This window comes from Eretmochelys imbricata, chromosome 1 (genome assembly GCF_965152235.1).
Source record: "Eretmochelys imbricata isolate rEreImb1 chromosome 1, rEreImb1.hap1, whole genome shotgun sequence".
Classification (NCBI taxonomy): Eukaryota; Metazoa; Chordata; order Testudines; family Cheloniidae; genus Eretmochelys; species Eretmochelys imbricata.
This window is the reverse complement of record NC_135572.1, coordinates 249,830,108-249,854,552: the sequence shown is the minus strand read 5'-3', so window position 1 is coordinate 249,854,552 and position 24,445 is coordinate 249,830,108. Positions and strand designations below refer to the sequence as shown.

Below are 24,445 nucleotides of genomic sequence, written 5' to 3'. Positions count from 1 at the left end.
CACACCAATCATCTACACTTGTACCCATGAAGTCACTCAGCAGACATTTTCTGAAAACATTCAGTCTTGCCATGAATCACTTTGAGGTGATTGCCAGCTACTGTAAATCCTGGTGCTGGAGATTAACCTTGTCAAAGAATTTTAGCTTTATTGATTTGTGGAAGTTCAATATATCGATTGGAAAGAGATGGTGTTGGCAAATAGTGCATGGGCTGTTTTCTTGTCAGTCTTCTTTTTGAGTTTGTGGTGTTCTCATGGCAAGGAAGTTACTGTGACCCTGGACTGCAGATGAGCATTTTAATTATGAAAAATCTATGCAACATTTGAATTTTTTCTAATAATTAGGAAACTAATAAAGACACAAGGACAAAACATCCACTTTGTCAATTTAACATTATGAAATTGGAAGAAAGTAAACTAGCAACATGTAAATAAAAGCAGATTTTTCATTTAAAAATATATTTTTTAAAATTATTCACTCTAGTTAGAGGTACTCTCAAACAGATGTGTACATGTAAATACAAAATGCAGTTTCCTTAGCTTGTCACTTTCTGTGCCTTTTTAGTATTGTTGCAAATATTTTAATCTGGGCTTTGTTTGTCACAGACAAGCTTCCCCTTCTCTTTGGAATCCTGTTTGTGGCCTCAGCAAATTGGCATGGAAATTGGTGCAATATTACAAACATTAGTATTATAATTTAGCTGAAGCATCAAATAAGAGACCCTGGGCTATGAGGGAGCAATGTTAAGGTTGCCACCCATCCCAAAACTTGCAGTACCTGGGTGCAATTTCATAGGTCTCACATTTGCACATACCTAGGTGGTAAATTATTTTGTCTTTCATTTATTCTGGGCCTTGCTGCATGAGAACATATCTTCTCAGAGTTATATCACAACTAGTTGTCACAAATTTGCAAGATGAATATCTATTTCTTATAGCAAGGAGAGAAGGAGGTGGCAGCTCTAAGTCAACACCCATGCACAGAGGTCTTCAATCTGTAATACAATAGCTAGAAAACAGCCGTCCATACCAACTAGTCTCCCTAAGAAACCACAGTGGTGGATGGCCACATTGCACCCTGGAAACCATTGAGGTGCAGACGGTAGATGCTCAAGACAAACCAAGAGGACTAATGAGCCACTCTTGTGAACATCTAAATTACGTAAAATGTCACAAGGGAGTTGGTGTCAGGATTTTCTTAAAGATGTGAGTTACTATAGAGCCAAGTGTCCAAATGAACTTGTAGGGGTTGACCAATTGCTACCCCCTGTAAACAGATTCTGCAGGATTCAGTTGATTTGCCCCACATATCCTGGACTTTGCATAGTTTGCATAACCCAAGTGGAAATCTCTTTATTAGGAATAGGAAATTACCAATTCATTTCACATAAGCCACCAAGCAGATATCAGATAAAATAGTTTTCATTCATTATCAACAGGAATGGATTCAAACCACTAACCTAAAGGTGAAACACTAAATCTTTTGCTTCTATCAGTTGCTAATCCCCTGGTTCATCCAGTACTCTGATCTACTTCTGAAGCTTTTCATTTTTGTTGGCTTACTAAGTATAGTATTAGAATGTTTGCATTTCAGATTGGGCCTTGATAATCACACCGTAGGTTGCTATTTCAAAGCTAATGAGATGATAGCTTCTTTTTAACGATGGCTATTTTTAAAATCTTAAATCGGGCTGCCGTCCCCTAATACGGTGCTGTATTATCCAAATATTTATGACTTTATGGTGTGGTTATCTAGGAAAAAATAAACCCAGTCAGAACTATTAAGCAATCAATGACGCACATCAGAGGCCTGCACTGCTGCCACTTCAAAGAAAGTTGTGCCAGTTTTAATTTTTTGAAAGTCATTGAATTGATAGTGCCCCACTATGGTAAAAATCACTTTGTTTACATTCGTTGCCTTTGAATATTAAGAGCAGCGGGCTTTAGCATTTATCCAGTGGTTGTAAGTGACAGGAACCCAGTTTTGTTCTCTCACGGGAACCAACTGTTAATGGAATCTCTCTCCTCCTACCAGCCCAAATAATCTTAAATAGTATTAGGACCTGATTTTGAAAATCTGAAGCATTCAAACATATAGCTGAAACTGCGGCCATTTTCTTCTAAAATATAGTGACCTAAAGTTAGACTTCTAAATTAGTGGCCTGATTTTAAATCTAACAATGACTTCTTTTAAAGATGTTTATGCTCAGCACCTCTGCAAATCAGGATACTTTAATTGGGGTGCTTAAATTCATGCACACAGATTTGCACACGTTGCTTCTATCTTTAACCCTATTAAACCTGGCCATTGCATGTATCTCTGCCCTGTGTTTACTGAAGAGGGTTTGATAAGGACATAGGAGGCTAAATTGTGGATTTTCTGGCAGTTAAGAGTTTACATCAATAGTGTGCTGTTTAAATATATTTTCTTGTGTTAATTCTTTCCTCCTCTGCCCTCTGTTTAAATTGTTCTAATGAGATTCAGGACTCTTTCAGGGCTCATGTTACATCAGTAAGGAATGTTGAGATGTTATCAAGGCACCTAAAATTCTGTATCATATGTGTCCATGGCATAATTCATAGCATCAATTGACCAGGAAAAATTCTGATAACTTATTAGTGAACGAAAAAAAAAGACTCGCCCGGGATCTCTTCACTCATTTTCCTCCCGTAATGCTGTCCACCACTTTCAGAGATTTCCTTTTGTGAATGCCCAGCCATTTAGATTCAGCTCCCTCAAGAACCCAGAGCTCAGTATTATTCAGAAGGCGTCACTAAAGAGCAATGCAAGAGGAATTTCAGACCCAAATTCCATTTTGCCCCTTCTCCCAAAATAGTAGCTGCCATTAGACCACCAGACTGGCCCTTTGTAATCATTTCCTAATGCTTATTACCCTGGTTGCCTTTCCATATTGTAAGGGTAGAGAAATTAAACAAAATTAAAATGTGGTTATTATGCAATATCGTCTAAAATTTATTTTAATCATAGATGTTCCAGACGTACAAAAGAAATTCAAACACCCTTTTTTACTCTGTACTCCTGTAACTGAAAGACAGTCAAAATACAAAATACTTTTCTTTTCAGATGTGTTGGATGTTGGGAAAAATTCTTTAATAGCATGAGCTCTTGTAAATTAAGTGAGTTCCTCTACCAGAGATATAGGTCACTGTGTATAGATGTTTATAATGGAAATGCAGGTGGACCACCTACCTACAGCAGTGCTCTATAAAATTAGAGACTTTGCCTGTAGGAATATGTCAGTATTTTGACTCCGATATGTAACAGATGGACAGTTTGCTTTTAATGAGTCCTTGGCCCTTCTTCAGTTATCTCTTACTGAGAAGTTTGATAAACCAAATTATTGGCGTTCAAGGCAGTAATCCAAGCTATGGCTGGAGGTGGAACTGCTGGAGCCAGATGGCTTCCCACTGATTTTTATAAGCAGTTTACATTCTCTTTGGCTGAACCTCTCCTGGATGTTTTCAGTGAAACTCCTTCTCATAAAATGCTGCCAAACCAAATTTGGTTTTAGAGTGCAAGTGTGTGTATGTATATGTATATGCACTCATATATTTCATTCATTTTCATTTAACTGGTTGATTATATGCCAGAAATGTAGTTCTGATTTTCTTTTGAAATATAAATGAATGAAGAATACCTCCAGGTATAGCAGCTGAAAATGGGTAAGACCTATGATATTACATACCCCTTTCCTGTCCTTTTCTTTGGGTTAGGAGAAGCCCTTTAGTGAGGTTAAATGACCATATGTTATATTCTTGCCAATCAATACTTGGTTTCTAGTAATTTTTTAGAAGCTTCGTTGAATTGCTTTCACTCTTTCCCTAAAGCAAATGTTTAAACCAATTATAAAATGTCCCCATCAATTTATTCCTAGACTAGTCACTTGTCATTTGATATATACTGATTTACACTTATTTCATTGTAAGTGGGATCTGATCTCTGTCATAGGCAACTGGAATAGGAGCATCTTAAATTCCTTCTGTATGGGACAACATAGGTCTAATAGGCCAAAAAGTGGAAGTTATAATCTCTTCTGTCCTACATCTAGTCAATTGTATTTGATTTTCCTTACCCAAACAAAGAACAAAACAAAAAGAAAATCATCAATGATATAAAAACATATCCCAAAAGAGATGTTTTAGTAACTAGGTCTTTACCTTCCACTGTTGCACGGGGGGGGGGGGGGGGGGAGGAGTGGGGAGAAGAGAAGCTTTCCTAGAGAACAGAGTCAGAGCCCTTTTAGATTTGGTGCTTGTGTAAAGCTGATACAGAGGGCAAAAGCAAGGGTGTTTGTTGGAGACTTTGTGTCATTGAGATAATTATAGCTTTTTGCCTAAAATATACATTGTCTTTCTGCCCCTGTACTGTTCTTTATTACTTTAGCTTTTTTTTAAGTAGGCAAAGACTGACAGGAATAGTCACTTCATGGCCAAAGAAGCTACATAGAGTGTTTCCTTGCCCCCACTTAAATTTGGTGGTCTTGGCCTCGTCAGCAAATGTCTTAATGCCAGATTTCTTGACTGAGCTGAAGTAGCTATGTCTCCCATCAGAATCAAGTGCACCTCTCACAAATCTCTCCATTTGTTTTTCACCACCAAATGTTATTTTCATTAGCGATCTTATTTGTCTGATGTTACATGCAGGTCAGTAGGAATGTAGATAAGCACCTCTGAATGTGATCCAGGGTTTTTCATATTATTGGTGACATGATTGATAAGAGGTATAGTATGTTCTTCATCGCTCTGCAATGCAGAGGCAAGGACTTGTTTGTGGACTTCATCTTCATTACTTCTTCTTAGGCCCCTTCTTTCTCTCATGGCTTTTGTATATTCACTGAGGACATGTCTTGTGAGGGTCCATTTGACAAGGGCCGGCTTCTTTCTTGTGAGTCCTACAATCCTACTACTGCCTTTGAATCTTTGTTGACTCTCTCTGTGCCCATGTGACTCCAAATTCCATTGAAAGAACCAGGAGTCTGATGCATAGCAAATTCCCCAAATTCAAAGGCACTCTTTACTTCTTCAGGGAGATTTAACATATCAAGGACGTAGATTGGTATCCACTTGGCATAGCGAGGCCTGTTTGCAGTAAAGAAGTATGTAAGCATGGCACTTTTGTGTATTGTGACGGGGCAAGGCCAGATGGCTATAGAAAAGTAGTGGGAGATAGATATATTACCTCCAGGCTAAACAAATCCCTGGTACCAGGATAAGTGAAATGGCAGCTGCTCCAGGTCAGTTAAGACACCTGGGGCCAATTAAGAACTTTCCAGAAGGCAGGGAGAAGGCTAGGTTGGTTGGGTCACCTGAAGCCAATCAGGGGCTGGCTGAAACTAGTTAAAAGCCTCCCAGTTAGTCAGGTGGGTGTGCATGTCAGGAGTTGTGGGAGGAAGTTGCAATGTCGGAGAGACTGAGTAATACACACCATATTGGGCACAAGGAAGGAGGCACTGAGGTAAGGGTGAAGTGGAGCTTGAGGAAATGAGGGCTGCTGTGGGGGGATGTAGCCCAGGGAATTGTACATGTCATGTTTCTAAAAGGTCAGCTACCATAGCTATTACTATTAGGGTCCCTGGGCTGGAGCCTGGAGTAGAGGGTGGGCCTGGGCTCCCCACCCCCCACCTTTGCCCCCTGATTAATCACTGAGACTGGGAGACAACAGAGACTGTGCAAGGAAGGATAACTTCTCCTCACCTCCCTCGCTGGCATATGATGAAAATGGCTCAGTAGACTGTGACCCTTGTCTCTAGAGAGAGAAGGGTTACGTCGAGGGTCACAGTGAGTCTCTAAGGCTAGTAAAATCTGCCAGGAAACATGGGACCCACGGAGGCAAGGACAGAGCTTTGTCACAGTATCTAGGTGAAATTTCTAATGACCCTCTTGCTCTGCGTGGACATTTAGAAGTAGTATCTGCATAACCTGGAGAAAATGATCCCAGAACTTGAATGTGGAAGACTGGGCATCCCCCCATACCGTTCTCCAATAATGGAAGCATATGCTGTTAAAGCCTCATCAAACCCTTTAATGACATTCTGTAAGGATTCAGTGTCTTCAGATTCAAACACCTTTTGAGTGTCAGCCAATATTTGTAAGATAAATGCTGGAACTACATGAGTATACTCCTTCCTGCTCATACAATTTAACAAATGAATAAAGTTTCAGAGCACACAGAGCATCAAGTGCTAGAGTGAAGCCATAAAGAGCATGGTTAAATTGTTTACCAGCAAGCATGTGATCTGCAGTACAAGCTGCATACATACTGGAATCAACAAAAAAAGCTAGCAATCCAGCGTCTCCCCAAAATTTCCCAATACATGCAGTAAAACAGCTCAGGGTATGAAAACCACCCATGTGGATCACACTGGTACCAAGTTTATTTGGGAGGTCCCATTCATTTTCTGAGCAACAGCATACAGCTGCTGATCCAGGGTCTGATCACCATGCTGCTGTCCTAAAGCTGCTGACGCTACCTTACATTTCAGAATTGTCATATAGACTGTGGCCATCTCAGCTAGTTTGGCATCCACAATGCTATCCATAACATCAACAAAACATTCAAATGACTTAAATTCCTGCTTTAGATTATTAGCAGCTTGGATAGCATCAGGTAATGTAAAACACTGCATAGAACAATGATAGACTTGCCTTCTCCATGCTTGAATGGAATGAAATTGCAGAACCATAGTGTTTTTCTAATCTTGCCTGTAATTTGCTACTGGAATATATTGAAGTTTCTATATCTGACGGTAAAAGAGCTTTATATCTTCATAGAACCTTGGACATGAGAAAAGTCTTCTTGTTGAACATAAGATCATTGTCCATCTCTTCAATCACCTGATAAAATGCAATATCATAGGCTGACTGTATTGTTGCATCATAACTAGATGGTTTTGCTTTAAGATTTGTTTTGCTCACAGAGGAAGAAAGGCATGTTGAGTGATAGACTGCATCCTTGACAATCAAGTCTTCCACAAGTACTCTGAGCAACATGTCATATCTTTGAAGTGCTGCCTCCCTTGGTTGCTTTCTCAAAGGTTTCTATTTTATGACTGTCATAAATATAAAGGGAAGGGTAAACCCCTTTGAAATCCCTCCTGGCCAGGGGAAAGCTCCTCTCACCTGTAAAGGGTTAAGAAGCTAAAGGTAACCTCGCTGGCACCTGACCAAAATGACCAATGAGGAGACAAGATACTTTCAAAAGCTGGGAGGAGGGAGAGAAACAAAGGGTCTGTGTCTGTCTGTATGCTGGGTCTTTGCCGGGGATAGACCAGGAATAGAGTCTTAGAACTTTTAGTAAGTAATCTAGCTAGGTATGTGTTAGATTATGATTTCTTTAAATGGCTGAGAAAAGAATTGTGCTGAATAGAATAACTATTTCTGTCTGTGTGTCTTTTTTGTAACTTAAGGTTTTGCCTAGAGGGGTTCTCTATGTTTTTGAATCTAATTACCCTGTAAGATATCTACCATCCTGATTTTACAGGGGGGATTTCTTTATTTCTATTTACTTCTATTTTTTATTAAAAGTCTTCTTGTAAAAAACTGAATGCTTTTTCATTGTTCTCAGATCCAAGGGTTTGGGTCTGTGGTCACCTATGCAAATTGGTGAGGCTTTTTATCCAACATTTCCCAGGAAAGGGGGGGTGCAAGTGTTGGGAGGATTGTTCATTGTTCTTAAGATCCAAGGGTCTGGGTCTGTAGTCACCTAGGCAAATTGGTGAGGCTTTTTACCAAACCTTGTCCAGGAAGTGGGGTGCAAGGTTTTGGGAAGTATTTTGGGGGGAAGGACGCGTCCAAACAGCTCTTCCCCAGTAACCGGTATTAGTTTGGTGGTGGTAGCGGCCAGTCCAAGGACAACGGGTGGAATATTTTGTATCTTGGGAAAGTTTTGACCTAAGCTGGTAAAGATAAGCTTAGGAGGTTTTTCATGCAGGTCCCCACATCTGTACCCTAGAGTTCAGAGTGGGGGAGGAACCTTGACAATGACGTGTCCTGCCTTTCTTGTGTGTTTTTCTCAAGCAAACAATGCAACAGGACTAATTGCTGGAGGACATGCTTGCTCTGGTGACTATAGAAGCAGGTGAACATGATGCTCTCTGATCAGATTCAGATTGTTTTCTTTCCTGGGTTCAGTACCACTTTGACAGGTGTCAAAATCAACTTGATATATGTCTGAAAGCAACCCCTGTTATAGAGTACCCTGTGATTGGTGGCACGTCATGTAAATCTCATCCAGTAGTTGCCAATATAATTAATCTCTCCTGGTTTCTGCTGCCAGCATAACAGAATTCTGTACAGCACTGGTGGCTTTTGACAGTTTTTCATTCTTTTGATTTAAGAAAGCATGATTGTTTGTCAAGACAAAGTTTGTGGAGAGTCTTTCTCTCTTGGATGTAAGAATTAGGGGGCTTGTATTCTCCATGTCTTAATATACTACTGTATCTTCCCTGTAGAAGTAAAATTCCCAAAGTATATTGTTACCATTACTGTCATTTCCACCATTTTTCATTTTGTACAAGTATACAGACTTGTGATAAATTAGATATAAATTAGATCTAAATGTTAGAATCAAAATTGCCATTTTTATTTGGTGAGCACTTTGGTTGAAGCCTAGTGTGAAGCTGTTTATTGTCATCGCTCACACTAACACTGACCTGTGCGTAAGTGTCATTGAATTAAAAAGCTAGTTTCTAGAATATTTCAAAACTAGTACTGCATGCAAAGGCAATTGCAAATTAAATACCTCACCATCAGGCAAATTATTTCCAGTAGAGACAAGGAGGTGTTAGTACCATTATACAAGGCATTGGTGAGACCTCATCTGGAATACTTTGAGTTCTGATCTCCCATGTTTAAGAAAGATGAACTCAAACTGGAACAGGTGCAGGGACGGGTTATTAGTATGATCAGAGGAATGGAAAACCTACCGTTATGAGAGGAGACTCAAAGAGCTTGGGCTGTTTAGCCTAACCAAAAGTAGGCTGAGAGGGGGATATGATTGCTCTCTGTAAATACATCAGAGGGATAAATAGGAGGGAGAGGAGTTATTTAAGTTAAGCGCCAATGTGGACACAAGAACAAATGGATATAAACAGGCCATCAACAAATTTAGGCTTGAAATTAGATGAAGGTTTCTAACCATCAAAGGAGTGAAGTTCTGCAACAGCCTTCCAAAGGGAGCAGTGAGGGCAAAAAAACCTAACCAGCTTCAAGACTGAGCTTGATAAATTTACAGAGGGGATGTTATGATGAGACTGCCTACAATGGTATGTAGCCAGTCGGCAACTGCTAGCAGCAAGTATCTCCATCGGCTGGTGATGGGACACTAGATGGAGAGGGCTCTGAGTTACTACAGAAAATTCTTTCCCAGGTGTCTGAATGCTGGGTCTTGCCCACATGCTCAGGGTCTAACTGATCACCATATTGCTACAGGAAGGAATTTTCCTCTGGGTCACATTGACAGTGATCCTAGGGGTTTCTCGCCTTCCTCTGCAGAATGGGGCATGGGTCACTTTCAGGTTTAATCTAGTGTAAATGGTGGATTCTCTGTAACTTGAAATCTTTAAATCATGATTTGAGAACTTCAGTAACTAAGCCAGAGGTTATGGGTCTATAACAGGAGTGAGTGGGCAATGGTCTGGGGCCTGCAACGTGCAGGAGGTCAGACTAGATGATCATGATGGTCCCCTCTGGCTTTAAAGTCTGAGTCATTGAGTCTAAAACCTTCTACCAGGCAGATTAAGTGCTAAATTGTACAATCAAAAGTTTACAAATGCAGAAGCATTACATTAGGATTCATGTGCATTTATATCTACCCAGTATGCAGTACAAACTGTGGGCAAGCAATCTATTGCTACTGGTACACAACCTTCAGTTTAAGATTTATCTAGTCAGCAAATTTCAACTTAAAATATAGAAAACTATTACAATCACATTTGTGATACTTTGACAATTAAGAGTATGCGATGTGAACACATTAAATGTTATATGTTGCAAAATATTGGTATTCACCATTTTTGCCATAGGAAAACAGCTTCATCATTTTTGGAAAAAAATACTTACCCATGCAAAACTCAGAAAAATCTTCTAATATGTTGTCATTTGGTAGCTTTGACCAATAAACCCCACTTCAAGGTGGGTCATAGTCATGCTGCAGTATTTCTAAAACTGCGGAAAATGACACTAGCTCATTTTGAGTACCATTGTTTCATCTCACCGAGAGGTGTATGGCGGCACTTGACAGCTCCACATCATACTTCATCTAAACTTAAGTAAAATAAGCTTTAAAATGATATACGATGTGTGTGTATTTTGGGTGGGTATGTTAAATTCCAAAAATATGATTATTATTTTTTTGTAGAATGGCCACATGCCTTTAGTGGTTATCAGATCTTCATAATTGACAACCCAGTGGCCATAATCCCTTCACCAGCAGGTTTTCTAACACATATGTGGGTGTCGGGTTTGACAGGGCTGTCACTGAAGAAAAGCTCCATCTCACATGGTGGAGGCAGAATCCCAACTGTTTCATAGCCATACCCGCCAATGCAGCAGGACTTTCAGCAGTTCTGTTCAATTGAGGGCCTTCCTTGACTTCTCATAGCATGAGTGATTTTAACTTTTATAGAATGATGAAAATTATGCTTACTACTGGTTAATCTTTTTTTTTTTTTTTTTTTTTTTTTACCTTTTCTGAAGTTCTTGCGTTCGCCTCTCCCAAGAAGTGATGACTGGACAGTTTTCCAAGTATCTGTGTGAGAGTTCAGAAAATTGTTTTCTCTATTCAGCACAATAGACAACACAGTTGAAAAATGTCTTGGATGTAGTCTTTGACAGCATCTAAAGCAACCCACTGCTTTCTTAAAGAAAATGGGTCTGTTGTGAAACCATAATTCATTCCCTCTTTATTTTGCAAAAAGGTTTATTAGCTTATGATTTAAGCAAACCATCTGATCCCGCTGGCACAGCACACTATGTCAGGCCCAGTGTTTTTTTTTCCTTATAATATGTTTCTGAAGTTAGTTAAACATACTTAAGAAGAGAGGGAAGAGCATCTTTGCAAGCAGACTGGCTAACCTAGTGAGGAGGGTTTTAAACTAGGTTCACCGGGGGAAGGAGACCAAAGCCCTCAGGTAAGTGTGGAAGTGGGATACCGGGAGGAAGCAGGAGCGTGTGAGAGGGCAGATCTCTTGCCTCATACTGAGAAAGAGGGATGATCAGTGAGTTATCTCAAGTGCCTATACACAAATGCAAGAAGCCTGGGAAACAAGCAGGGAGAACTGGAAGTCCTGGCACAGTCAAGGAATTATGATGTGATTGGAGTAACAGAGACTTGGTGGGATAACTCACATGACTGGAGTATTGTCATGGATGGATATAAACTGTTCAGGAAGGACAGGCAGGGCAGAAAAGGTGGGGGAGTTGCACTGTATGTATGGGAGCAGTATGACTGCTCAGAGCTCAACTATGAAACTGCAGAAAAACCTGAGTGTCTCTGGATTAAGTTTAGAAGTGTGAGCAACAAGGGTGATGTCGTGGTGGGAGTCTGCTATAGACCACCGGACCAGGGGGATGAAGTGGACGAGGCTTTCTTCTGGCAACTCACGGAAGTTACTAGATCACAGGCCCTGGTTCTCATGGGAGACTTCAATCACCCTGATATCTGCTGGGAGAGCAATACAGCGGTGCACAGACAATCCAGGAAGTTTTTGGAAAGGGTAGGGGACAATTTCCTGGTGCAAGTGCTGGAGGAACCAACTAGGGGCAGAGCTCTTCTTGACCTGTTGCTCACAAACAGGGAAGAATTAGTAGGGGAAAATAAAGTGGATGGGAACCTGGGAGGCAGCGACCATGCGATGGTTGAGTTCAGGATCCTGACACAGGGAAGAAAGGAGAGCAGCAGAATACGGACCCTGGACTTCAGAAAAGCAGACTTTGACTCCCTCAGGGAACTGATGGGCAAGATCTCCTGGGAGAATAACATGAGGGGGAAAGGAGTCCAGGAGAGCTGGCTGTATTTTAAAGAATCTTTATTGAGCTTACAGGGACAAACCATCCCGATGTGTAGAAAGAATAGTAAATATGGCAGGCGACCAGCTTGGCTTAACAGTGAAATCTTTGCTGATCTTGAACACAAAAAAGAAGCTTACAAGAAGTGGAAGATTGGACAAATGACCAGGGAGGAGTATACAAATATTGCTCGGGGTTGCAGGAGTGAAATCAGGAAGGCCGAATCACACCTGGAATTGCAGCTAGCAAGAGATGTTAAGAGTAACAAGAAGGGTTTCTTCAGGTATGTTAGCAACAAGAAGAAAGTCAAGGAAAGTGTGGGCCCCTTACTGAATGAGGGAGGCAACCTAGTGACAGAGGATGTGGAAAAAGTTAATGTACTCAATGCTTTTTTTGCCTCTGTCTTCATGAACAAGGTCAGCTCCCAGACTACTGCACTGGGCAGCACAGAATGGGGAGGAGGTGACCAGACCTCTGTGGAGAAAGAAGTGGTTTGGGACTATTTAGAAAAGCTGGACAAGCACAAGTCCATGGGGCCGGATGCGCTGCATCCGAGAGTGCTAAAGGAGTTGGCGGATGTGATTGCAGAGCCATTGGCCATTATCTTTGAAAACTCATGGTGATCCGGGGAAGTCCCAGACAACTGGAAAAAGGCGAATGTAGTGCCCATCTTTAAGAAAGGGAAGAAGGAGGATCCTGGGAACTACAGGCCAGTCAGCCTCACCTCAGTCCCTGGAAAAATTATGGAGCAGGTCCTCAAGGAATCAATTCTGAAGCACTTAGAGGAGAGGAAAGTGATCAGGAACAGTCAGCATGGATTCACGAAGGGCAAGTCATGCCTGACTAATCTTATTGCCTTCTATGACGAGATAACTGGCTCTGTGGATGAGGGGAAAGCGGTGGACATGTTATTCCTTGACTTTAGCAAAGCTTTTGACACGGTCTCCCACAGTATTCTTGCCAGCAAGTTAAGGAAGTATGGGCTGGATGAATGGACTATAAGGTGGATAGAAAGTTGGCTAGATTGTCGGGCTCAACAGGTAGTGATCAATGGCTCCATGTCTAGTTGGCAGCCGGTATCAAGTAGAGTGCCACAAGGGTCAGTCCTCGGGCCGGTTTTGTTCAATATCTTCATAAATGATCTGGAGGATGGTGTGGATTGCACCCTCAGCAAGTTTGCACATGACACTAAACTGGGAGGAGAGGTAGATACGCTGGAGGGTAGGGATAGGATACAGAGGGACCTACACAAATTAGAGGATTGGGCCAAAAGAAATCTGATGAGGTTCAACAAGGACAAGTGCAGAGTCCTGCACTTAGGACGGAAGAACCCCATGCACCACTACAGACTAGGGACCGAATGGCTCGGCAGCAGTTCTGCAGAAAAGGACCTAGGGGTTACAGTGGATGAGAAGCTGGATATGAGTCAACAGTGTGCCCTTGTTGCCAAGAAGGCCAATGGCTTTTGGGGATGTATACATAGGGGCATTGCCAGCAGATCGAGGGACGTGATCGTTCCCCTCTGTTCGGCATTGGTGAGGCCTCATCTGGAGTACTGTGTCCAGTTTTGGGCCCCACACTACAAGAAGGACATGGAAAAATTGGAAAGAGTCCAACGAAGGGCAACAAAAATGATTAGGGGTCTGGAACACATGACTTATGAGGAGAGGCTGAGAGAACTGGGATTGTTTAGTCTGCAGAAGAGAAGAATGAGGCGGGATTTGATAGCTGCTTTCAACTACCTGAAAGGGGATTCCAAAGAGGATGGATCTAGACTGTTCTCAGTAGTAGCTGATGACAGAACAAGGAGTAATGGTCTCAAGTTGCAGTGGGGGAGGTTTAGGTTGGATATTATGAAAAACTTTTTCACTATGAGGGTGGTGAAACACTGGAATGCGTTACCTAGGGAGGTGGTGGAATCTCCTTCCTTAGATATTTTTAAGGTCAGGCTTGACAAAGCCCTGGCTGGGATGATTTAGTTGGGGATTGGTCCTGCTTTGAGCAGGGGTTTGGACTAGGTGACCTCCTGAGGTCCCTTCCAACCCTTATATTCTGTGATTCTAAGTCCCAGCCTCGGCCTGTGCTTTTTCCATGTCTTAACATCTGCTCTTGGAAAGCTTTCTGGGTCCCAAGTAAGTTTATGTGATCCAGGATTCTTTCCTTTCCCTCTGACTGTCTCCCATGCCCTCTCATCAGTTCAATTCAGTGAAAAGTAATGGCAGAAATGTATAGTGCCTATTTAATCTCAATTCTGTTAAAAAAAAAAAAAAATCCGGGGGGGTGGGGCAGCAGATCTGAAAGGACTAGGAGAGCATTCTCTGAGAGATATGAGAGAATGACAGATGGTGAGGAGGTTACTCTTTTCTTCCCTGGCAAATTTTTATCTCACTCCTGACTTCTGATTTGAAGTCCTTTTTGATTTGATGTGAGTTTTCTATTGTAAGTCAGAAGTGAAGGTTTATAACATCTTTTTTGTCTTGTGTCCCATGATGCTTTTCACATTAATCATATGGAAAAAGTGTATTGCTCAATGTGATCAAATTCAGTCACTGAAAATATACCATGTCAGCCTGGAATTTTGGAAAATAAAAACTGTGCTGGATTTGCACAATGCTAATGCTAAGATTGTTGCTAATAGTGGGTACCTACCATCTGTATTCTCCCAAATTCCAACTCGTCTTATCCTGTCAATAGCATTTGAAATGAATATTGAACATTGATGTCTGTCCCATTGTCCTTTAAATCAAAAACTGAATTCTTTCCTTTTAAAGCAGCAAGATGATAAACCTGGCTCTTTTTAAGGATGCAATATTGCATATTAAAATTTAACTTCTCATGACGTGAAAAGCACTGTATCTGTGCTGTCCTGGCAATATACTACAAAGCAGGGATCTGAATTCAGGGCTCAAGCTCAGTCCCCTGCTCATGAGACGGCAGGATCTAAAAGCTGCGTGGACAACTTATCTGGGAAGGGAATGGCATATCTCATTTTCAAATGACCTCTGAGACCTTTGGGTGTATGTCAATAGTCTAAAGAAGGAGCAAGATCTAGTCTTCAGCTAAATGGAGAAAGTTACCCCAATGCAAATTTGAGGGTAGATGTAAATGAAGCAAAAGAAAAATAACAAGACTTCAGGAGAATCTTAGACAACCTGGAGGAAGGCAAATTGGACTCCATGAGTAAGAAGGTGGGGATGACTGAGAAAGCCAGTCCAGCTTCAGTGAAGAAAAATGTCTGTTTAGAAGCGAGGAAGACCCGTATAAACCTTGCTATATCCTGAGTTCACACCAAGTTCCTCAAAGTCCATGCTGTAAATATGCAGTATGCTGAATTGTCAGGTGGCTAAATTACATTAGTCAAGTACAGTTCTCCTAGCATTAATGTAAAAAAAATCTTTTGATGATGGATGTGTATCACTGGCACAATTCTGAACATCAAATTTATCTTCAACATTTCCTGTTACATAAGTAACGGTATGAGATCTTATGGAAAAAAATCAAAAGTAGCATTAATTATGAATAAATAAATAAAATGACACACAAGTTGCCTACAATCAATGCTCCTGTGCCACTCGCTTCAGCACTGGCTCCTGGGATATGCAAGGACTTGGGTGCAGCAAAATTCATGAGTCACCGTCTCACTAATATTGTTCTTTCCTGTTTAAGTTTAGTTGAAATATTCCCAATGAAATAACCAGAATGTGCATAATTGTGTGTATCTGAGAGAGTAGTATTATAAATGTATTCATCACTGTTTGTCACAGTTGTATCTTTTCTAAGAAAAAGCTGAACATAAAATCACGGGGTGACTATCACTTCTCTTTCTGCACAATGAGAGATGGTGACAGTTCAGTGAACTAGTTCATTAGTACATTATAGTGGCCAGCTGTTTTCCACCTGCCTGAGGCATTAGGAGACCTAATTTTCTGTTTGCTTTTCATGAATACGGTAATTTAGCAAAAACATACAATTAAGGGAATTGCCAAATGGAATAGTTCAAAAAGATTAGCAAACTGCGATAATGGAAAGAATTCAATCCTTTCTGGTTACAAGAGTTTAGATCTTACTACTCTGCATGAGGAGCCTGGGCCCAGATATCAGCTGCTGGCATCAGTGTACCCTGTTAATAACCCAGATTCGTCATGGATGCTGCAGGCCTACATCAAGCCAGTCCTTGGTGTTAGTTTTGCAGACTTGTAATATGACTAGGAATGGATTGGTGGATGCTGAAAACCTTCTCCCCCTAATTAGGGAAAGGTTTGTTGCCACAAAGATTACATCTTGGCAAGTAGAAGACTGACATAAGCCCTTGTGCTTGTTGAAGTTGGCTATGCACTTGTTTAGTTGAGGTTACTTTTTGTTACTAAAAAGATGGTTTTGTGGTTGGCACACACCCTTTCCCCCTCCCCCAATTAAAAACAAAATGTTTACCCAGATCATTCCAGTTGTGGAACCATCCAAAGGAAATGGAAATGTCTGATACGCTATACACCTTGGCTTCCCTGCTTTTCCCTTTTTCTAGACGTTATCTTCAGTTTCCTTGCTGATGTTTCTTTCTGCTTTTCACCACTACTTACACACTTTTTATTTGCATTTTTTTTTAACCACACTACTTTTTCCATTCTATGGAATTTTTCTCTGTCCAGTTTCAAGACAGAGCATCTGATCTGTTTTGCACAAAAATAATACTCTACCTCAGACAGGAAAAGTCTGGTTTGGATGAATAAAACTGGCTATTTTACGTATGTTAACCAGTTTACAGTGAGTTTCATTTTAACTTTGTGTCACTTAAGGTTTCTTTCATTTTTGTGATCTCTGGGAGAACTCATTTCTGCACATCTTGAGCTAAGAACTGCAGTTTTTATTTGGAAATCAGGTTTATAATATAATGGTTAAGCTCTATGGTGAAAAATGAAACCTTTATCTTTAGAACTAAAATGTTTCTTGAGAATAAATGGTAAAAAAATGGAAATATTTTTTGCACTCAAATACATATGACTAGAGAGAGATGTGCTATACCCTAGCCAAATGGGTCTACCTACATGTATGCATACTGAATTTTCTAGAAACCAGGTTGCTGTTCTTCATACAGTACATCTTTCAGTGCTTGCCTAGTCAGTATCAAGTCTGAATCACCCTTGTAAAGAGATGTTGGTGGGAGCTGAGTTTAATGTAACATTAGGAATTTATTTAAGGTGTGGAGAGGAGGTGTGGTCACTAGTTCAGTGTAATGCCGTTTTTTCATGTTTAACCCAGAAAATATTGTTTACCTATAGGCAATATTAAGACCTGTAGTCTTCCCATTGGAGACACATTTTAAAACACTCATGTCACTCCTTGCTGAGCCCTTCCTGAGAAGTTGGTTATGACTGGGGGGGTGTTTAGGGCATGCTAAATTGAAGAGTCTGGGTGCAAGAAATCTTCATGCCTCCTGAGATTATTGCAAAATTATTAAAATAATATCTGGTAATGTTTCTATGTTAGAATACATTAGTACTTGAATGTTTAGTTGTGTTTTAACGCCTGTTAATTAACACAATCGTAAATTCTAGCTAAGGTCGGACCCAAACATTTTTTCTAGTGCAGCCTTGGGTAAAACATGACTAGGAAGGAGATCTGTGTAATGTTTACACAAAAATTTACAATCATGTTAGTTCTGAATTTGAATCATTCCCACACTGTCAGACATCACATAGGGCAAGAACAAGCCTTCACCATCCTTGTCTATCCTGGGCTGATTTTCGCATATCCTCTTTGTTGTTAAGTCCCATAAGTTAGCCCTCTCTAATGACTGTTTGATGGAGGGGTTCTTTCATTTGGCTCCATTTATGTGTTCCTCCAGCTGCACAGTGGCACTCCTGCCAGACTGTCTAGCTTCGTTCTTAACGCACATCCCACATATTTCTGTCTTCTTTTCCAGGTAACTTTGGAGGTGAGAATTTACTGAATTCCCTGAAAAACCTTGGCATTTATTATAAATTAATTCCATTTAATACCTGGTATTTTCCTCAGACATTTGCTTCTGAAGGCATTTAGACATCTTTCTATATCTTTGGTGGGATTTCCAGCTTTCACATATATATGTTAAGGCAGAAATAATATTTGAGTTGAAGATTTGCAGTTTGGTCTTTAAATTGTAGATTTTCAGTGACCAAATTGTGTGAATCGACATCTGCTAATTAACGTGTTAAAGCATAATTAAAAAGTCAAATGTAGGCCCAGCTTATGTATGCAGATCATACTTGCACCTTCTTTCCCTCCCTTTCTCTCCCTTATATGCAGTATACTGTACACCTTTATTTACATGCCTGTTTGCAGACTCTTGGCTCTAATCTCAGTTGTGATGTCCAGTAAATTTCTATTCATCATGTTGTATTGTTTTTCTGTTTTTCCTCTTCTCCTCCCCCTTACCTCCCACCTCAAAAAATAAACCAAAACAAAAAACTCTTAGGTAGAGGAGCTGATGATGGCCATGGAGAAAGTGAAGCAAGAACTGGAGTCCATGAAAGCAAAGCTGTCCTCTACCCAGCAGTCTTTAGCTGAGAAGGAGACCCATTTAACCAACCTACGAGCAGAGAGGAGGAAACATTTGGAGGAGGTTCTGGAGATGAAGTGAGTATTTATTTCCATTCCTTATGCCTGCACTGTATTGACATCCCCTCACTTCTCCTTTTACCTCTGCTTTTGGTGATCTAAAGACAGTTACTAAATTGCACTTCTCTACAGAGAATTACCATTATCTGTGTTCTCACTCAAAGCTTCAAAGGAACCATCTGACCGGGAGCTGTGTACATGACTTAGGACTAAATTGAGTATTTTCCACTTGGAATGAAATATATATTTTCCTCCCTTGTCATCCATTTTCTTCCTATATTTTGGTGATATTATTTGCATTAGTGCCCAAAGGCCCTAAATCAGAATCATGGCCGCATTGTCTTATGTGCTATATGAATTCTCAGTAAGACATGGGCCCTACTTTGAAGAGAATACAGTCTAACTTAAGGCAAGGCACCAGTAAGTGTAGCAATCAGTAGAAAGGAAGGAAAGACAAGGATAAAAGTAAGTACCAAAGTAACAGTAATCTCCTGAATCAAAGCACAGCTGCTGTATTGCCAGATGAAGATTTTTTCAAGATCATGTGACTGGTTCATTGGCACTGCTGAAACCTAACTGAAGTTGAGTTTGAACTTGTGTATATTTTTCACTGCCACCCCTCACACAAGGAGTCTTCAATATGGCCAAGCATTGAAGTGTTGGGGAACGGTGAGCGATTAGATTTCTAAGACTTAAATACTTCCTAAATTTTGACCTCCCTTACAGATAAATGGTTATTTAGGGAGGCATGAATCCATTTAGCGCAATGACGGATAGCACTGCCAGCAGTTCATTAAAAACACTTTCAATTGTTTAACCAGCCCTGAAGAGAAGGAATATTTTTATTGGCAGGACTTGCAGTGGTTCCTCCACTGTGGTTTTTTGAGCCATTATTTATTTAGTTAACTTTTCTGTGTTAACCTCTTTCCTTTTTGAAAAAAGAAAAGAAATTATAGAAAAACAGCTCTTACAAAATGGAAAGAGAGGTGGCTCGAGTCTTGAAGCTCTAACTTAAGAGCCCACACGCTTATGTCTTCATATTCAGCTACCTAATACTCATGCTCAAAAGCTCATGCTCAAATAAATTGGTTAGTCTCTAAGGTGCCACAAGTACTCCTTTTCTTTTTGCGAATACAGACTAACACGGCTGTTACTCTGAAACCTAATACAATCTGACCTAGATCTGGCACTAAGACACTGCAAGAGTGCAGTGCTTAAAAAACATACTTTTTATTTTAATAAAACATTTATTGACTTATAAATTTCACTGCTTTGAGAGTTGATGCATTGGGGGATGGGAGGAATAGCTCTTAAGTTGATGTGGGAATCCAAAGCAACTTGAGATACATCCCATATCCAATCTTCTGGCAGCACTCTCTCCTGCCAAATTGCTGCGCCAAACCTTCTCGTTAAAATATATACAATACTCAGTATATCCTGAAATGTTCTTGGAATTGGGTAGCTGTAGTACATTTAACATACCACTCACTTCTTTTAAATGATGACCTATCTTAACTAGTTAGTTATTGTTGGAAAGTTATTGCATAGAATGAAAGTGAGTCTTATGAACCAAATAAACTGGTAGATCCATTGTGACCTAAGAAGGGAGGAGTGGGGTAGAGAGAAAATTAATGCTGTCAACACATGGACAGAGAGATGGAAAAAGCATTAAAATTGTACATTGAAGTAGTTGAACATGCTGTAGACTTCTTTAGTGTTCCTTAAAGTTCTGTAAAGCTGACAAAGTCATCTAAACCTCAGTATGTTAGAATGCACCCTTACGATAAGCCTCTTTGTTACGGACAAGTCTCTACTGTTGTCTCCCAATCCATAAAATAGTACCTTACATTTATAAGAAAGAACTGCAGTTTACCCTTTCCTGTTCAACCTTCACAATCCACTGCTTTTGAAGAAAAAGAGTGTGACTGTTGAAAACTGAGAATGGAAAACTTAAAAATACTTCTCAGATAAACTAGAGGGTGTACTGCAGTTTGTAACTCATCTCTTTTGGCTTGAGTGGTTGAAGCAAGGCCACCTTTATTTTTAATTGCCATATTTTCTGAAGGGTTTTCTTGTTTGATATTATAGTGAACGTGCTACAGAAGTTTTGGAGTGTTTGTTCTATCCCCTCAAGTCAGAGGTATAACTCATCTATAAAAATGTGTGCAGGACTAGACTGATGCATGAAATGTGAGACCAGAATCAGTTATTTTTAAATAGCTTTTGAAAAAGACTATCTTCCGCTGTTTTCAAGCTATGCCAAGAGTATTTTTAAATGTAATACTTCAGTATAGAATTTGTACTTCCTCAGCTCAACTTTTATTGAGTCAATAGGAAGTTTTATACTATAATCCACCTGGTTTTGGTATTCTTAAACACAAGCTATAGTTGTTTGCTGATTGTACAAGAATTCATTAAGGGATCTAAGTATGGATTTGAGTATGTGTGCCTCATACAGATGACTTAAATGCTAACTTTTGGCTATAGCGACAACCTTCAAAGTGGAAAAGATAAGTATGTTAGACAGTCTGTTACTGAGATAATACGCATTTACAAAATTGTTACCGAAAGTAGAATTTTTTTTTTATTCAATGGACTATAGTAGTTTTGAGTGAGTCATTCTACACTATTGAGGGAATAATACAGTATGCTCATTAGAATACACCTCTACCACAATATGAACTGCTGCAAAGGTGGAATTCTAGTCTCTAGAGAAAATGATTCTCTCATATACCCTTGTTCATCTGACTCTGGGATTTAAATTTTTTTTTACTCATAGAGGAAGCTGGTATGGATTCCTATATTTAGGTTGCCTAACCTTTTCCATTATAAAAGGTACTAGTGACCTTTTTGAGAAACTCTGACACCTCCAGTGTTTGCAACAGTGTTTGTCTTTAAAAATTGGCAGGGAGAAAGCCTTTGGGCCAGTGAAATGCCAATTTTTTGTCCTATTAAATTCTGTTCAGTCTTGGGTTATAAATTGTTGAAGATCGCAATTTCCCTTCTGTTCTGTGCATTGTCATCAATATTTTGGCAACATGCAAAAATAACTGAACACAAACAGTCTAATCTAAGGCTGGGCCCATGCCAATGCCAAAGCAGCAGCAGTGAGAACCCTGGTAACAGACAGCCATACTGCTGATGGAACAGCATTGGGACATCGGGGGGAAAAGAAATCAGACTAGACTCCCCTGGATTCAGCAAAAGGTCCCATTAGCCTCTCTTGCCCCATTCTCTGGGGGTTATATGGGGCAGGAGTTTCCCTCCACACACATACATCCCTACTGGAGGAAAGAGAGCCAAGGCAAGAGTTTCCCTCCTGCTGCCCTTCCAGATTCAGAACATGGCCTCAGCAGCCCATCTCCCACCCCATCCCACAAGATAACAGCTTTCTGCTGTAGGCAGTTAATGTATGTAGTCCCGTAACTCAAGTGATGTAAAACTCTGTGATACAATGCCAAAGTTTCTTATTTCAGGCCCTGATGATTATAATGGTTAATGGGGCAGTTGTTACAGCTGCACATAATAGAACATGTTTTTACTTTTTTCTTTAAAAAAATAAAAAAAACCCACATAGCTAACAACCACCTAGGGCATTATATACAAAATCTGTTCTGAAAGAACATCTTTTAGATCATAAAATCAAACACTCAAAAGTTCGGAAATGCCATTATTTAGGTTGCTCATGCAACCTTAGTTCAACCCCCTTGTGTGTATGCATTATGATATTATCTTTAATTACACCAAATACATACTTTTTTTTCCACAAAAAGAATAGGAGTACTTGTGTCACCTTAGAGACTAACAAATTTAGTAGAGCATAAGATTTCGTGGGCTATAGCCCACTTCATCGGATGCATAGAATGGAACATATAATAACACACACACACACACACACACACACACACACACACACACACACGTTGGAAGTTACCATACAAACTGTGAGAGGCTAGTTAGATAAGTATCCTCACATCTTCTTGTCAACTGTCTAAATGGGCCATCTTGATTATCACTACAAAAGTTTTTTTCTCCTGTTGATAATAGCTCATCTTAACTAATTAGCCTCTCACAATTTGTATGGTAACTTCCAACTTATCTGTATGTGTGTGTATGTGTGTATATATATGTGTGTATATATATATATATATATATATATGTATATCTTACTATATGTTCCATTCTATGCATCCGATGAAGTGAGCTGTAGCTCACGAAAGCTTATGCTCAAATAAATGTGTTAGCCTCTAAGGTGCCACAAGTACTCCTTTTCTTTTTGCAGATACAGACTAACACGGCTGCTACTCTGAAACCTGTCATAATGCAGGTGAATGCACATGAGAGGACTCTCTTCTAGCCCTGCTGCAGAATTCCTGTGTGATGCTATGCAAGTCACTTAAACCAAAAATTTTGGCAGATGGCCACTAATTGTATGTGCTCATTTTCTAAGTACCCAGTTTGAGACACCTGGGACCTGATTTGCAGAAGTGCTGAGCACTCACAACTGACACAAAAGTCAGTGGGAACTGTGTGTGCTCAGTATTTCTGTCAGTAAGGCAGTGTTGTCTGGAGGTCTGAGCGGGCTGGGAGTCAAGAAGGTCCTGAGTTCTAATTCTGGCGCTCTTACTGATTCATTGTGTAGCATCAGGCAAGTCTCTTGTCTTAGTTTCCCCATTTGAATATTATGATGATAATGATTTCTTATCTCACTGTGGAGATAAATTCATTAATATTTATGAGGCACTCTCACACTATGGATGACAAATGCTCTAGAAAAGAAATGAATAATTCTGTATTCACTGCAGCGTGTGGGTGGCATGGAGTAAATAAAGGTAGGTTCCACACAGAATAATGAGCCTCAAAGAAATATTGAACAGCAGCCTCATTACCCAAGCACTGTCCAGCCTGTCCACTGAATGAGGCAGGGGTCCTATGGAAAAATATTATATAGTTCTGTAATTAAGGATATGATTCTGTCACGGAGGTCACAGATTCCGTGATTTTCCAGGATCACCATGACTTCTGGGACAGGGCTGAAGCAGCTGTCACCCCTGGGGCTGCCAGAGCATTGGCCCCCAGAACAGCTGACTGGTGGCCAGGCCGAGGGCCGTGGAATAGTGGCCACCAGAACAGCTGGCCGGCGGTCATCCCCAGGCCCGCCAGAACAGTGTTCCCTGGAACAGCTGGCCAGCTGCCAGCCCTGGGGCCGCTATAGTGTAGGCGGAACAGCCAGAGCACCAGTCCCCAGCCAGTTGGTGCAGCAGCTGGGGTTGGGTCAGCCTGTCTGGGCCTAGAGCAGCAGCAGTCAGAAGCAGTGGCAGGGCTGGAGCAGCTGCAAGCCTTGGCACCACACTGTTTGCTCCCCTTCCCCCCTCCGCCCCAGGGTATTTTTCGTAAAAATCAGGGACAGGTCATAGGCTTTTTTTTTTTTTTTGAATTTTTGTTTATTCCCATGACCTGTCCCTGACTTTTACTAAAAATACCAGTGACAGAATCTTAACCTTAATTATAATGCATATGCCTAAGGGAACAGAATTAAGGTCGTATAGGAAGGCTAAATTCTAGCATTTCTTAACTTTCAGGTAGTTGACTGCAACTTAAATGTTCTTCTTCAAGTGCTTGCACATGTCCATTCCACTGTAGGTGTGTATGTGCCCCGAGCACAGTCTCTGGAAATTTTTCCCTCAGTGGTACCTATCGGGTCCGTTCTGGCAACCTGGGGTGCTGTATGCTCATAGCACTGGAATAAAGGGCTCAGTTCCTTCTTACCATCCATGATGGTCACAAGAACTGCTGTCCTTGCTGCGGCAAACTGTTCTCAGTG

General features: G+C 40.5%; 1 protein-coding gene across 7 annotated transcripts in view; it reads left to right on the top strand.

Moving 5' to 3' along the window:
- Positions 1-24,445, top strand: part of ERC1 (ELKS/RAB6-interacting/CAST family member 1) — a 545,338-nt gene that overhangs the window by 330,178 nt on the left and 190,715 nt on the right. For all 7 annotated transcript variants that reach the window (XM_077827362.1, XM_077827360.1, XM_077827359.1 and 4 more), the window contains one exon: positions 18,479-18,639. In XM_077827362.1, coding sequence (XP_077683488.1) covers positions 18,479-18,639 — 161 coding nt within the window. The remainder of the gene's footprint in view (positions 1-18,478; positions 18,640-24,445) is intronic.